Source organism: Nycticebus coucang, chromosome 2, assembly GCF_027406575.1.
Source record: "Nycticebus coucang isolate mNycCou1 chromosome 2, mNycCou1.pri, whole genome shotgun sequence".
In the NCBI taxonomy this organism is placed as follows: Eukaryota; Metazoa; Chordata; class Mammalia; order Primates; family Lorisidae; genus Nycticebus; species Nycticebus coucang.
Window position 1 is genome coordinate 103984576 of NC_069781.1, and position 13441 is coordinate 103998016.

The following is a 13441-nucleotide window of genomic DNA, read 5'->3' on the forward strand; positions in this document are numbered from 1 at the left end:
CTCACTGGAGCCTCTGGGTCTCCCACCGGGAAGCCCCTGCCCTTCACCTGTGCCCATTTCTCTTCTAGTTCAACAGCATGATCCTTTACTGCGTGCCCAAGCTGCGGCTCATGGGCCAGAAGTTCAGTGTCCGGGAGAAGATGGACATCTCAGGCCTCCAGGTGAGTGAGCCCATGTTGGGGGTCATTGCCCATGAACCCTCACCTGGTTTGAAAGCCGACTGGGAAAATGACACTGAAGAAGAATAACTCACACCAGTTTTAAAAAAACATAAGGTCTGAGAATGCCTGGAGAAGGCTTACATTAACTCAGGCTGAGTAAACAGAGAAAATGCAGCCCCTCTCAGAAGGCTTTTTATTGATTTTTTTCAGAAGGCTTTTTATTGATTTTTAATAAGGTACATATGCAGAATGAAAAAATGTCAAAAGATAGGGTTGAAAGAATCCCAAGTCCCCAAGAAGACTGGATAGAGAGGGAAGCTGGGTAAGAGGTAGGGGGTTGCTAATAGACAGCCTGCAGATGGTGTATTTGGGAAGAGGGAGGGAAAAACTAGTTCTGTCCCCACAGGGGAAGTAAGCCAGGTTTCCTAATCTGACTACATACCAAAAGTTCAAAGAGCTTAACCCCTCCCACCAGTTGCACAGGGATCTTTTCATTTTCCAAGGTTTTTATATAGTTAGGAGAAACCATTTTTCTAGTGTTTCTCTCTCAAATGTTAGTTGTATTGTAATTAAATGTGTTAACGCAGAAATTCTCAACTGAGGGCTGGGAATGTCCGAAGATTGGGGGCAGGGTCTAAGGTCTGTACTTCCTAAGACCACCCGCTGGTTGTGTGGGTGGGTGGGGCTGGGGGCTGGGCCTGAGGATCACCTGGAGCCACCACACCTGCTATTATGCTCTATGGTCAAGTACTGAGGAAAGAGGATGGAAGCTGAGGCTGTAGTTTTTGTGAAGAAATGACTGTTTCATCAGTTCTGGGTACCCATTGTCCTACTTATGTGTCTGAACTCAGGGCACACTTGCTCAGAGGACTCAGATGTCTGTAGGGTGGCTGAGGCCCTCCTTACTCTTCTCATAAGACCCTCATCCCTCCTGAGAGGGTGCCTGGCAGTTCTGGTGGGAAAGGCGCAACTCCACTGGGGCTGGTTGGGGTGACACCCAGAGAAGGCCTGCCAGGCTGGCAGGTTTGGCCAGCAGACACCCTCTGTGACTCTGAGCCTTGGTGGCCCCCCTCTCCACAGACCTGAGGGGCTGTTGTGTCTCCTCAGGAAATAAATCCAAGTCAGAGATGGTGAGTCTGGAGTCACTAAACTTTCCTGCCTTGTTTTGTTCTTTATCCTTGTCCTTCAGGTGCAGGATATTGTCAAGCCCAATGCAGCACATACGTTCATCATAACAGGAAGAAAAAGGTCCTTGGAGCTGCAGACTCGGTAGGGCTCAGGCTGCTCCAGTGTCTACAATTGTGTGAATGAATGGCTTTGAAATTTCAGCAAATGCCTCTTCTTTCACCCTCAACTGGATAATTTTGCCATATCTTTTTAAAAATTAATTAATTTATTTATTTATGGTTTAAAATTTAACAGTGTCAAGGATAAGTTAGTAAAAATTAAACCTCTACCCACCTCCTGTCCCCAGGCTGGCAGACATTCCTAACCATCCCCTAAGTATCTTTCTAGGATGTTCTGTGTATATACATATGTCTACTTTTTTTTTTTTTTTTTTTGAGACAGAGTCTCACTTTGTTGCCCGGGTAGAGTGCTGTCATGTCATAGCTCACAGCAACCTCAAACTCTTGGGCTCAAGCCATCCTTCCAATGCCTGGCTATTTTTATTAAATCATAGCTGTGTACATTAATGCGATCACGGGGCACCATACACTGGTTTTATAGACCGTTTGACATATTTTCATCACACTCGTTAACATAGGCCTGGCTATTTTTAAAGGCGAGGTCTCGCTCTGGGTCAGGCTGGTCTCAAACCTGTGAGCTCAGGCAATCCACCCACCTCAGCCTCCCATGTGCTGGGATTACAGGCGTAAGCCACCACACTGGGCCATATGTCTACTCTTTGAATTACAGATGACTGTTTACTGTGTAGCCTGCTTTGGCATGTTGCTTTTTTCATTTAACTTATCAAGAATCACTCCATATGGGTGCCTCATTTCCTAGAGCAGTGTAATTCTCCATTGTCATCAATCAACTCCCACTGATGAGGGCCTGGGGTCCTCCCAGACCTTACTGTTGCAAGCAGTGCTGCAAATGATATCCATGTATTTAGGTTTTTGTGCATATGTCCTTAGAGCCATCATATAGATTCCTGATGTAGACTTGCTGCTCAAAGAGTGTACATCTGTTTTGGATTTTGGTGGCTGCTGTCACCCCATCTTTCAAAATAATGCCAGCCTGATGCTCTGACTAGCCATGTGTGAGAGTCCCATCTCCCACATCCCACAAATGATGAGATCTTTGTAATGACCTGTGATGGTTCAGGGAGACATTGATGTACATCTGTTGCACAGGGCTCTGTGTGGCACACCTAGCTCCACCAGGCACCACTTGCCCAGTGTTCTGGAGACCTCCAGGCTAGTCTTTGCCTCAGGCTGCATTTATTTATTTTATTTTATTTTTGTAGAGACAGAGTCTCACTTTATTGCCCTCGGTAGAGTGCTATGGCGTCACAGCTCACAGCAACCTCCAACTCCTGGGCTTAGGCGATTCTCTTGCCTCAGCCTCCTGAGTAGCTGGGACTATAGGTGCCTGCCCGGCTATTTTTTTGTTGCAGTTTGGCCGGCCCTGGGTTCGAACCTGCCACCCTCGGTATATGGGGCTGGCACCCTACCCACTGAGCCACAGGTGCCACCCACTCAAGCTGCATTTATAAGACAGGGAGTGGCTTGGGTGTACCCTGCAGGCTGAGAGGCAGCTGGTGGTGTAGAGTTAGTATACAAGACTGGATTAATAAAATACTGTTTTGATTATATAGGACAGAAGAAGAGAAGAAAGAATGGATTCAGGTAAGTTCCTAAAGTTTTAAAGTAATCAAATGACCACATTATTGAGCAGTATGGCCGTTCATGTTGGAGCAGAGAGAGAGGGTGGCCTGAGGTCCCCAGCACTGCTTGTCTCCCATGTCTTGCCCTGAAGGGATGCAGTGACCGTGCCGAGCACCTTCAGATGCTATAAGCCTGTCAATCCATCAGCTTGTTTTAGGCCCCCCATGTAAACATAAATGGGCCCCAAATAAACACTACAGGCTCAGTGTTCTCTCCTGGTAGACTCTTGAGTTGTTTGTTTGGGGGAGGTGAGATGGCCAGTGGCCGGAGAGCTATTCCAAAAATGCCAGGACCCTGTCTGCAGGACAGAGATGGGCACGGCCCTTCTGTGGGGTGGTGTCCTCCCACGCTCCCTGATGGCCCTTGCTTCTTTCTCACTGTGTTCAGATTATCCAGGCCACCATCGAGAAGCACAAGCAGAACAGTGAGACTTTCAAGGCATTCGGAGGCTCCTTCAGCCCAGACGAGGACCCCAGCCTTCCTCCAGACATGCCTGTGAGTCAGCAGGCTGGGTTGTGGAAGCAGAAGGGGCAAGTGTTCCGGAGGGAAGCTTATCCCCCTGATGCTTTCTTCATGCTGGGACCAGGGACCAGGGTGCTGGTGGTGGGCAATGCGCATTCATCTGTTCATTCTTTACTGGGTGCCCACTGAGCCTGCTGGGCCCTGAGACCAGAGGTCAGTGCTCGGTTGTGCAGGAAGGATGCAGGCATGGAGTAAGTGTTCCTCACAAGCTGTTTTGTCATCTTGTGCCTATTGCACTGCAGCCCAATTATGTACCCAGGGTTATTATCGTATCCTGTGGAAACTGAGTCTCAGAGGAGGTTGGTGACAGGCCCAGGCCACAGGTGGTAGAGCTTTGGCATCCTTCCTACATGCCACATGCATGGCACATCCAGCAACTGCAGGCATCTTTCTGTTTTACCCCCAAACACTCCTGTCCCTGGGAGATAGAAGTTCAGAGCCCCTTGGAGTGAGCTTTGGGGAAAGCTCATTCCCTGTCCCCATATGGAGCTGCCCCCTGGGCCCAGCCTCCACCACTCCTGGAATTTCCTGGAGTCAGGGAAGGGAGGATGGGAGGAGGAAGCAGATCTCTACCTGCTGTGAGGACAGCCCTGGGAGTGGCTGGTCCTAGGAGAGGTGGATGGGAGTGGCTAGAGCTGCAGCAAGAACACATCTGAGCTGGAGGCACCCAGGAGAGGTGGTGGTGCCCTGGGCCCTGTGCCAGGCTCCAGCCTTCGTGGGGGCAGCAGGCACGACTTCAGAGTGAAGGTGCCCTGGCTCCTGTCCCCTTGCCTGGCCCCAGGCTGGCCCAGCAGGCCCAAGGCCCAACTCTAGGCTAGCTTCCCCTACCCCTAACTCCCAGAGTCCGCTGGCAGCAGCCCAGCTCTCCAGTTATCCACTTCACATTTGCATCAAATCGGCTGCCTTTTTTCTGCCTCCCAGTCTTATTTTGTAAGAAAACTTTGCACCATTCTCAGCCTGTGACCCGCCTTATGTGGAGATGACTTAGGAGTGGGAGACACTGAGAAGGCTGTTGGCTCAGAGGCTGAATCCAGCACCTTGCTCTGTAGGAGAGAGTAGGGGGCTGCAGAGATGCTTCACAGGGACCCCTGGAGGATGAAGAGAGAATCCAAGGGACCTCCCTTACTGGGCAGCTCAGTGTGATTAGAGCCTTCATCAAGGTGGGCCGCAGGGAGGGACCACCTATCAGCCACCCACCATGTTGGGAAATGTTCATTCCCGGGATGCCTTCTAGCTAACTAAGGACAAGGCCAGGAAGGGAGCAACTTCTCCAAAGTCACAGCAAATGCTAGGCTCCGAGAATTCCTTCTCCCAAACCTGCCCTCAATGTACAGAGGTACTAGTGTTTCAGAAAATGTCCTTCTGCTACATGGGGCTGTATGACCTTGGAATCTCTCACTCAGCCTCTGTGTCCCTTCCAGATGGGGAACGCCAGCTCTGGGGAGACTGCGGTGACAGCTGAAGGCAGCAGTGCTACAACAGGGGTGAGTGGTCCATACCCAGTGGTCAACAGGGGCAGAAGGTGGAAAGGGAGAGTCTGATGAGGGTGACCTGGTAGGAGGAAGACCAAGGCAATATTCTCAGCCTGTGACTGGCCTTATGTGGAGATGACCTAGGAGTGGGAGACACTGAGCATGCTGTTGGTTCAGAGGCTGAATCCAGCACCTTGCTCTGTAGGAAAGAGTCAGGGGCAAAGGGTCATTCTTATCCCTGGGCTGTGTGACTGGGGCCTGGGTGCGTCAATGTGAAGCTGTGTCTGTGAACCAGGGATAAGGCAGGCACACAGAAGTCTGTCAGTGTGGGGATGTCCCTTACCTGGCCTAGGAGTGGTCACACAGCTGTGCACACATGTGAGAATCCTCTGAGCTCTATATGAATGTCTGTGCTGTTAACATGAGTGAATTGCGGTGGTAAAGCATGTGCTTGGTAAAGCATGTGCTGACCATGTAGCACCGAGTCCTTAGGAGGCCCAGTACTACAAAGAGGACAGATCAGTTCCTACGCCAATCATGGACTTTCCATCACTCTCATCTGTCTTCTGGTTCTCCTTAAGGCAGTGTGGCCTGTAGTGGCATGGCTCAGGGCCAGGCAGCCTGTGTCCACATGTCTGCCTATCAGGGATGGCCATGGGCACTTTATGAGGCCTTTCTCCCTCCATTTAACCTGGGAAAGTGAAACAGCATACAGAGTGTGTCACTGCATCATGAGCATCAGAACCTGGGGCTGTTGTCCTTGGCTCTTGGCCTGACACTTACTCACACTGACAGCCACATGCAGCCCTAGACCACCCTGGTGCAGCTGTGGCACCCACCTGCTGGGAGGGCCACTCTCTCAGGCACCTCACCTCCTCTTGCCACTGGCCAGGCTTAGGAGGAATGACACAGCACCTGTGTGGGTTGGCTGCCCCAGATATAGGATCTGCTTCTCCCCTTGGTCACTAGGCCACCACTGTGGGGACACAGCCCCCACGTTCTCTCCTACAAGTCTTCCCCTCTCTCATGCTTAATCTGTCTGTTAATCTCTCTGGCTTTCTCATTCTATCTCTCTGTCTCTGTCTCTCTCTCTCTCACACACACAAGAGACTCAGGGCTCCATCTTGGAGTGTGTGTCCCACTGGTCAAGGCATAGAATAGCTGATGATTGAGCCTGAAGTTTAACTCCCTTTGCTCAGAGTTCGCTATAAACATTACCCTGTTAGGTAGCTCAGGATGTGAGCCATTCTGGGGTTCTGCTATGGCCAACCTCATTTTATGGAGGAGGAAACAGGCTCAGATAAGTGAGGTGAGCTAGACTCGATGATGGGGGAGGACTTGTCATGGGAACAAGACTGTCCTAGGGGTAGGAGTGGAGGGAGGGCAGGGCTGACTGACTACCTTCCCCACTTCCCGCTATCCCTTTGGTCTTAGGGAACAAGTGTCCCTGTCCTGAGCTAAATCTCTAGGAGGAACACATAAGCCCTTCCTCTGGGCTGTCTGCATGGGCCAGTGCTGAGCCCTGCTAAGGTGGGTTTGTCCAGGTGGGTGGCCAGATGCTGGCTACCACATTGTCCCTGGACTTAAGCTGTATCAGGTTACACCAGTTGTGTCCTCAGGTGGTTGGGCTTTGGGAACTTCCAGGAAACTCAGTAGGCTTCAGGGAAGGATGTAGGATTTCGGGGGCACAACAGAGGATAGGAGGAAAGGAGGGACTTCAAAAAGTACCAAATGGGCCAGAGGAAAGGCACTTACTCAAGCGGTGTGGCCACCTGGCCTCTGCAGAGCAAACAGCCATGCCAAGGGTAAATCTGGTCAAAACTGAAAATCAGGAAGTCTGAACACAGCACCGCGGTCTCACTGCATAACCTCCTGAGCGGCTTCCTGCGTCTCCTCCAGGCTGTCTGGCCTCACCCTGCTTCCTGGCCACCCTCCCCCACCACACCTTGGCCTCCCCTTGCTCTACCAGGCCCCTGGCCCTTGGCCCTTCTGCCTGCCCTGCCCACATCCATGAAACCATGTGTCCTGCCCCGGGGTCCCTGGTAAAAACATTTCCCATCAGCAACTTTTTGAATTGCCAAACCATGTGTGTGCGCCTGGCTGCACCCCAGACAGATAAAGCTCTATTAGCCACTTTTCTGAAGCATTTAGGGATGTTATGAAAAGCAACATGTACTCATGAGTGTGTGACTGCACTCCCCAGAGCATGAGCGGCCTAGAGTGGGCAGGCACACAATTGCACAGTCATGATGGGACCCTTCTGCCCTCACACATGAGTATGAGGCACTCCCCATCAGCTCCTCATCCCTCAGCCAGGGCAGGTACCCCTGACATCTCCATGATCAGGCCCTGGCACAGAGCACTGCTTCCCACCTAGACAGCTCACATGGGGAAGCTGAGCTGGAATCTGCATGGTGACCTCCACAATCCAGCCTGCGACAGGCCTGTGGAGGCCTCAGTGATCATTCACTGGCCACAAAGCCATCAAGGTGCAGAGAGAGCTATCCATTCTTTGTTTGGTGCCACCGTCCCTGGATATAAGTCCACAGGCACTGGAGATAGGACCTTAGTGCCTTGGGGATGCAGGAAAGCAGAAATGGGTGGTGGCTTTGTGGTCATAGAGGCCCTCGGGTGAGCAGGACCTGGGCTGATTATAGGAGCCTTTGAGATAAAGCACAAGGCATCTGCAGGTGGGATGGGGTCCTGCAGAGACATCCAACATCAAAGACTGACAGGCAGTTGTTGCCTAGATCAGAGAATGTTCTAGCTAGAGAGAACCTGAAAGGCTATGTTTTAGGATGTTTTAACCTGTGGAAAGGCATAGGCTCAGAGCTGGCCCTGGAGCAAGGCTTTGGGCAGGTACCACATCTGGAGACTCTCTTTGCCTTGGGCAGAGATTGGAGAAGCTATCAGGTGCCCATCAATGAGTAAAAAGGTAACTGGGAGCCCCTGTAGCTCAGAGCCTCTGTCCATGGCTGGGGGTCTGCCTGCATCAGGCTGTGGTCGGCTGGATCTCAACAGCCATGGTTGGCAGGGTGGTCATGCAGTCTGCCTCACTCCCTTTCCTTCTCCTGACCCAGAGCTCAGCCTTCCTGGGGTTCTGCAGTGTCCCATGGCAGCCAGATGCTCAGAGTCACATTCCAGTTCCAGTCTCTTGTCTCTGTCCCATACCAAGCTAGGGCTGGCCCCACAGCAAACAACTGAGCAATAAACTGCAGCTGTAGCCCTGGCCTCACCACCACCAGTGGCTGTGGCCTGGCCTGGCCATGCATTTCTCATTGTGTCTTCCTGTGAGCAGAGACTGGAGGCAACTGCACAGGGTGAGTGTGGTGCATTTTACAAGGAAAGTGGGTTTATTCTTACACTAAAAGGAGTGACTTTTCTATAGTATTCCAAACTTAAACACTTACTTTTAGCAAATTTAAAGAGGAAAACAAATTCATTCGTAGGGGAATGGTTTTATTTCCTAAGCCCCAATTTCTTCAGCTGAACAGTCTCTGGAAGTTCCTCTTTCCCAAGAGAAGCTAAACCCAAAGTTGGTAGTTTTTCAAGGGGCCTCGCAGAATTCAAAGCCTTCTCTGTTTCGCAAAAGTCACATCACCCTAAACAGAAATCCAACATGTCAGAGTTTGGGCCCAGACTCATTGTGGGTGACACATGGGCCCCACCTGCTTCTAGCTCCCTTTTCTGTCTCCCTGGGACACAGCCCCACCTGTGCCTGCCCTCGGGGCTCCAAGGCAGAGTAAGGAGCAGAGTGACCACTACTTCCTCAGCTGCCTCCTGTTGGAAGAACCCCAGGCAGTACCTGAAACCCATGGCCTGTGCGTTGCTGCGGGCTCATTTCTGATGTCTGATGTAACTCAAGCAGTTTATCAGGGCCACTGATTGGGATCTGTCTTACTGAGCTGTTCCCCAAGTTCCCAGATGTGCAGCTAAATTTGCTGAAAAGAAAATGCTGAGAGAAGAGTCCCATTGGCCCTTTCTGTGTTGACTTTGGCATGTTTTGGGTGCTTTGAGGTAGGGTCACTTGGCCACTTACTGAGGAAGCCACAATTCTCCATCTTCCTGGAAAGACTTGGGCCCAGCCTTTCTGATGTCCTGACATCCACATAGAAAACCTGAGACACTGTAGGGGTGGGTGCAGGGCCAGTACCTGCCCTGCCTGACGGGTAGGCTCAGCTCCTTGGCTCCTAACAGTAGGAAGACTTGCCAGATGAAGGATGCCTCTGGGACCTTCAGTGCTAGTCCCAGCCATGAGCCACCCTGCCTGCTCCTAGAACTGTTCCCTGACCCTTCAACTTGGATCAGTCTCTACCAGTCCTCAGAGACTGAACTGTGGCCCAGTTATAGCCTTTCCTCCCCTGAGGGTTGGCCTATGCCCTTCAGAGATTTCCTGTAGCCCCCATAGCCTCCTGCGTTTTCAGCCACCATGCAGTGCTATCTGCTGTCTCAGGGCCCCCTAGAGCAGGCAGTTCTGGTCTGAGGTGTGTGTCAGGCTGCCCTGCTGTTAATCATTCCCACATCTGAGACTCTCAGAGTCCTCATCTGGAGAACAGGAATTTGAGGACAGCCTGAAGGTGGATGGAGGGTGAAGGCTGCTGGGTCATGGCAGACCCTGTGGATGGCTTCATTCTCTCTTATTTCCCTCTCCTGCCCCAGACCCCTCTTTTCTTCTCCTTTTCAGTGCATATTTGCCCACCCCCACCCCCCACCAGCAGTCCTGAGAGATCATCACAAGGAGAGAAGCCCTAAGTGGGACAGAGAGGTCTAGGGGGCTAGGTTTGAACTCCCAAATCCCATGTGAGAGGCTGGCTGCACCCGAGATTCATATAGCTCTATTAGCCCGTTTTCTGAAACGTTTCGGGATGTTATGAAAAGCAACATACACTCATAAGCACTTAGGGTAGTGCTTAGGGAAGAAGGGAGGCCCAGAAGAGCACAGTTTTGTTCTTGGCCTATTCTCTACCTGGTGGGTTTGGAGTCCTGACTGTGGTCCAGAGTATGAGATAAACTGCAGAGGGAACCCAAGGCTGGCCCCCCCACCAAGCATCCTCAGAGTGAGACCCATGAGATGGAGGTGCTGGGAACCAAGGCAGAGCATACATTTCTGTTAACCCTTGGAGAAGCCAGCTCTGCCCCTGGGCTCTTGTGCAAGGTGGTTCAGGGTGCTTTCCTCACGGTAGTGGGACCTGTGGATGGGTAGGCCATGTACCAGGCCTCACAGCTAGCAAGTGCAAATCCAGAGTTTGAACCCAGGTGTCAGTTTGCATGGGCTTCCATAACAAAATACCATAGACTCGATGACTTAAACTACAGAAATTTACTTCTCACAGTTCTGGAGGCTAGAAAGCCTGAGGTCAAGGTGCCGGCAACATTAATTTCTCCTGAGGCTTTTCTCCTTGGCTTGAAGAGGGTGGCTTCTCCCTGCGTCTGTCCCTCTGTATGTGTTTGTTTCCTCATCACCTCTTGTTATAAGGATACCAGTCAGATTGAATCTGGTTGCACTCTGAGGACCTCATTTTAACCTCATCATCTTTTTAAAGGCCGAATACAGTCACATTCCAAGTACTGGGGTGTTAGAGCTTCAGCATATGAATTTGGGGGACACAGTTCAGCCCATCATAGCCTCCAGTGCTGAGGCCCAGTCTGAGCCACCCCTTCTGGTGCAGTGAGCCCTCTTCCCTCCCTAGCCTTGGCAAACTATGACTTTGTACCATTCTTGTTTCCTCTGTTTCCTGGCCTGCCACACAAATACATTTGCCATTTTTTGTTTTTTTGGCTGTAATATTTTAAAACAAACCTCAGACCTCATTTTTTTTTCTCAGAAATACTAATGGTAAGCTTATTTTTGATGTTTCACTTTTAAATAGAAAAACAATGCCTCCTGGCCTCAGTTTCTCTGTCTATTCACCAGAGAGGTTGAGATAAACATTTCTAGTGGCAGTTCCTCCTGGGGAATTCGATAAATATCTTTGACGTTTTTTAAAACCTTAATAGTCTATGTCACCAGCAAGAAGTCTCATGGGAAGCCACCTGCTAGGAGATGTAGCCTCTGCAGAAAGGAAACGCTGGAGGTGGGAGGAGTTTCAAAGCACAGGAAGTTATTTCATCAAAGGATGGAGCACTTCCGTGGTTTGGGGCCATTGTAACAAGAAAGGGTAATTGTCAACTTGCCAAAACTATCAGGATTTCATGTACTGTAATAAGGCCTATAGCCCCCAGGCCTTCACTCATCCCATTTTACAGGCTCAGAGAGGCCAAGTGACTGGTTCAGGGTCTCACAGCTGATGAGAGGCAGGAGCCTGTGGTCTGCCCCTCACCCTGACACTGCTCATAACCAGCCAGGGAAACCAAGGCTTGACGGGGTGGCCCCAGGTTGCACCAACATCCCACACTTTATACCACCCTCCTTTGTAGGAAGTTTGGGCAGCACCACAGAGGCAGAGAGGAGTAAAACCTCTGACCCCAGCCTCTTTTGGTTTCCTCACGTGTGCTCCTGATGTTTACAAGCCTTCTGCTGCACACAGGCCAGGTGCACCTCATCCATGTGATGCAACTGGCAGGATGGTCGCCCCCTGGCGCCCACACAGAGCAGGTGCAGGCCATAGCCTGAGTCTGGGGGCAGAGCATGAAAACCCCAAAGTCCCCAGTGCTGTGGGCTGTGTCTGGGCCCCGTGCCCCAATAAGTGCTGTTGTCCTCCAGCTTTGGCTCCCCTTCATATTTTCTCAGACGTACCAGACAAAATCATTCACAGGTTGTTCCAAACACAAAGGTCTCTGCTTACAACCTTACTTAAGGTGATACCACCAGGCAGCCTCTAACAGGTGAGGCTGAGAAGGGAACATGGCATTCTTGGCTCTGTACTTAATTATCTTTGGCACATTCCACTTTTCACCCTAAGTGGGCGTTGCTTGTGCAATCAGAAGAGCTGCCCCTCCATCACCCATGGGCAGGGGGCACACTTGACTCAGAAGCTGATGATGGTTATTTGCCTTCTTGTAGCTTGAGCTCAGAAAACTATCATCTAAGGTCAGGCGTGACAAGGAGAAGCAGAGCTGTAAGAGCTGCGGGGAGACCTTCAACTCCATTACCAAGAGGAGGCACCACTGCAAGCTGTGCGGGGTGGTGAGTCCTGGGGAGAGGGAAGGCCATCACACCACATGCCCAGTTCTGCAGGGGGCCTCTCAGATCCAGGTCCCATTTCACAGATGCAGATGCCCTTGAGGGTGAAACTGTCCCATCTGAAGTAGAGAGACAGTTGCTTTTCCCTGGTCAGCTATGGTGTTTGACAAACACTCCTTGTGGTTGAAAAGTTGTACAGCTGGGCATGGTGGCTCACGCCTATAATCCTAGCACTCTGGGAGGCCAAGGCAAGTGGATTGCCTGAGCTCAGAAGTTTGAGACCACCCTGAGCAAGAGTGAGACCCTGGCTCTGAAAAAATGGCTAGGCATTGTGGCGGATACCTGTAGTCCTAGCTACTTGGGATGCTGAGGCAAGAGAATCGTTTGAGCCCAAGAGTTTGAGATTGCTGTGAGCTATGACACTTTGGCACTCTCCCAAGGGTGACAAAGTGAGACTGTGCCTCAAAAAGAAAAGAAAAGAAAAAGGTGTTCAGGAGACAGGGGAAGGTGAAAGGTGTGGGTGTGGTGGGAGCTCCTCCTGCTGGCCTTTGTCCCAGCACTCCAGGGGTGTGAAGATTGGTAGGCCTGTGTGATAAGGGGGAGTGCTGTCTCTGACTAGTGCCCCAAGTGCACACCATCTCCTTTCCTCCTCACTCAGCCCCAAAGCCCTTTCTCTAGAGAACAGGCTGCTGAGTTGTTGCTCAATAATTGAGCATAAAAGTATCCCTGAGGAAAGAACTAATGATTCAAGTATTTTAGGTTAAGATATTAAAACTAAACTTATGTTAGCAAGTGCATCTTAGCACAGAGCTGCCTTGGAGGTGTTTTTACCCAAAGGGTACTAGCAGCCTGTACCTGACCTGGTGTTTTTTGTTGCACCTTGCCACTCTAGTAGGGAGTGGAGGGAGGAGGAATAAATAGTTGTCTTTGGGTGGATGAATATATGGATGGATGGATAGATGAGTTGATGTATGGATGGGTGTGTAGATGGATGAATGGGGGTAGATGGATAATAAATGGATAGATAGATAGATGGACAAATGATTATATGGGTGGTGGATGGATGGATGAACAGATGAGTAGATGGATGGATGGATAAATGGATGATGGATGGATGAATAGGATAGATGACTAGATGATGGTGGATAATGGAAGATGGATGGATGGATAAGTAGATAGATAAAAGAATAGATGGTTAGATGGGTGGGGGTAGATATTTAGGTAGGTAGATAGATGGATGGTTGGATGGATGGATGGGTAGGTGAGTGGCTA

At 50.7% G+C, this 13441-nt stretch overlaps 1 protein-coding gene across 3 annotated transcripts in view; it reads left to right on the plus strand.

Annotated features, from left to right (window-relative positions):
* FGD3 (FYVE, RhoGEF and PH domain containing 3) overlaps nt 1-13441 on the plus strand; it is an 81468-nt gene that overhangs the window by 57077 nt on the left and 10950 nt on the right. For all 3 annotated transcript variants that reach the window (XM_053577843.1, XM_053577861.1, XM_053577851.1), the window contains exons 10-15: nt 69-161; nt 1351-1430; nt 2983-3013; nt 3440-3547; nt 4996-5058; nt 12050-12172. In XM_053577843.1, coding sequence (XP_053433818.1) covers nt 69-161; nt 1351-1430; nt 2983-3013; nt 3440-3547; nt 4996-5058; nt 12050-12172 — 498 coding nt within the window. The remainder of the gene's footprint in view (nt 1-68; nt 162-1350; nt 1431-2982; nt 3014-3439; nt 3548-4995; nt 5059-12049; nt 12173-13441) is intronic.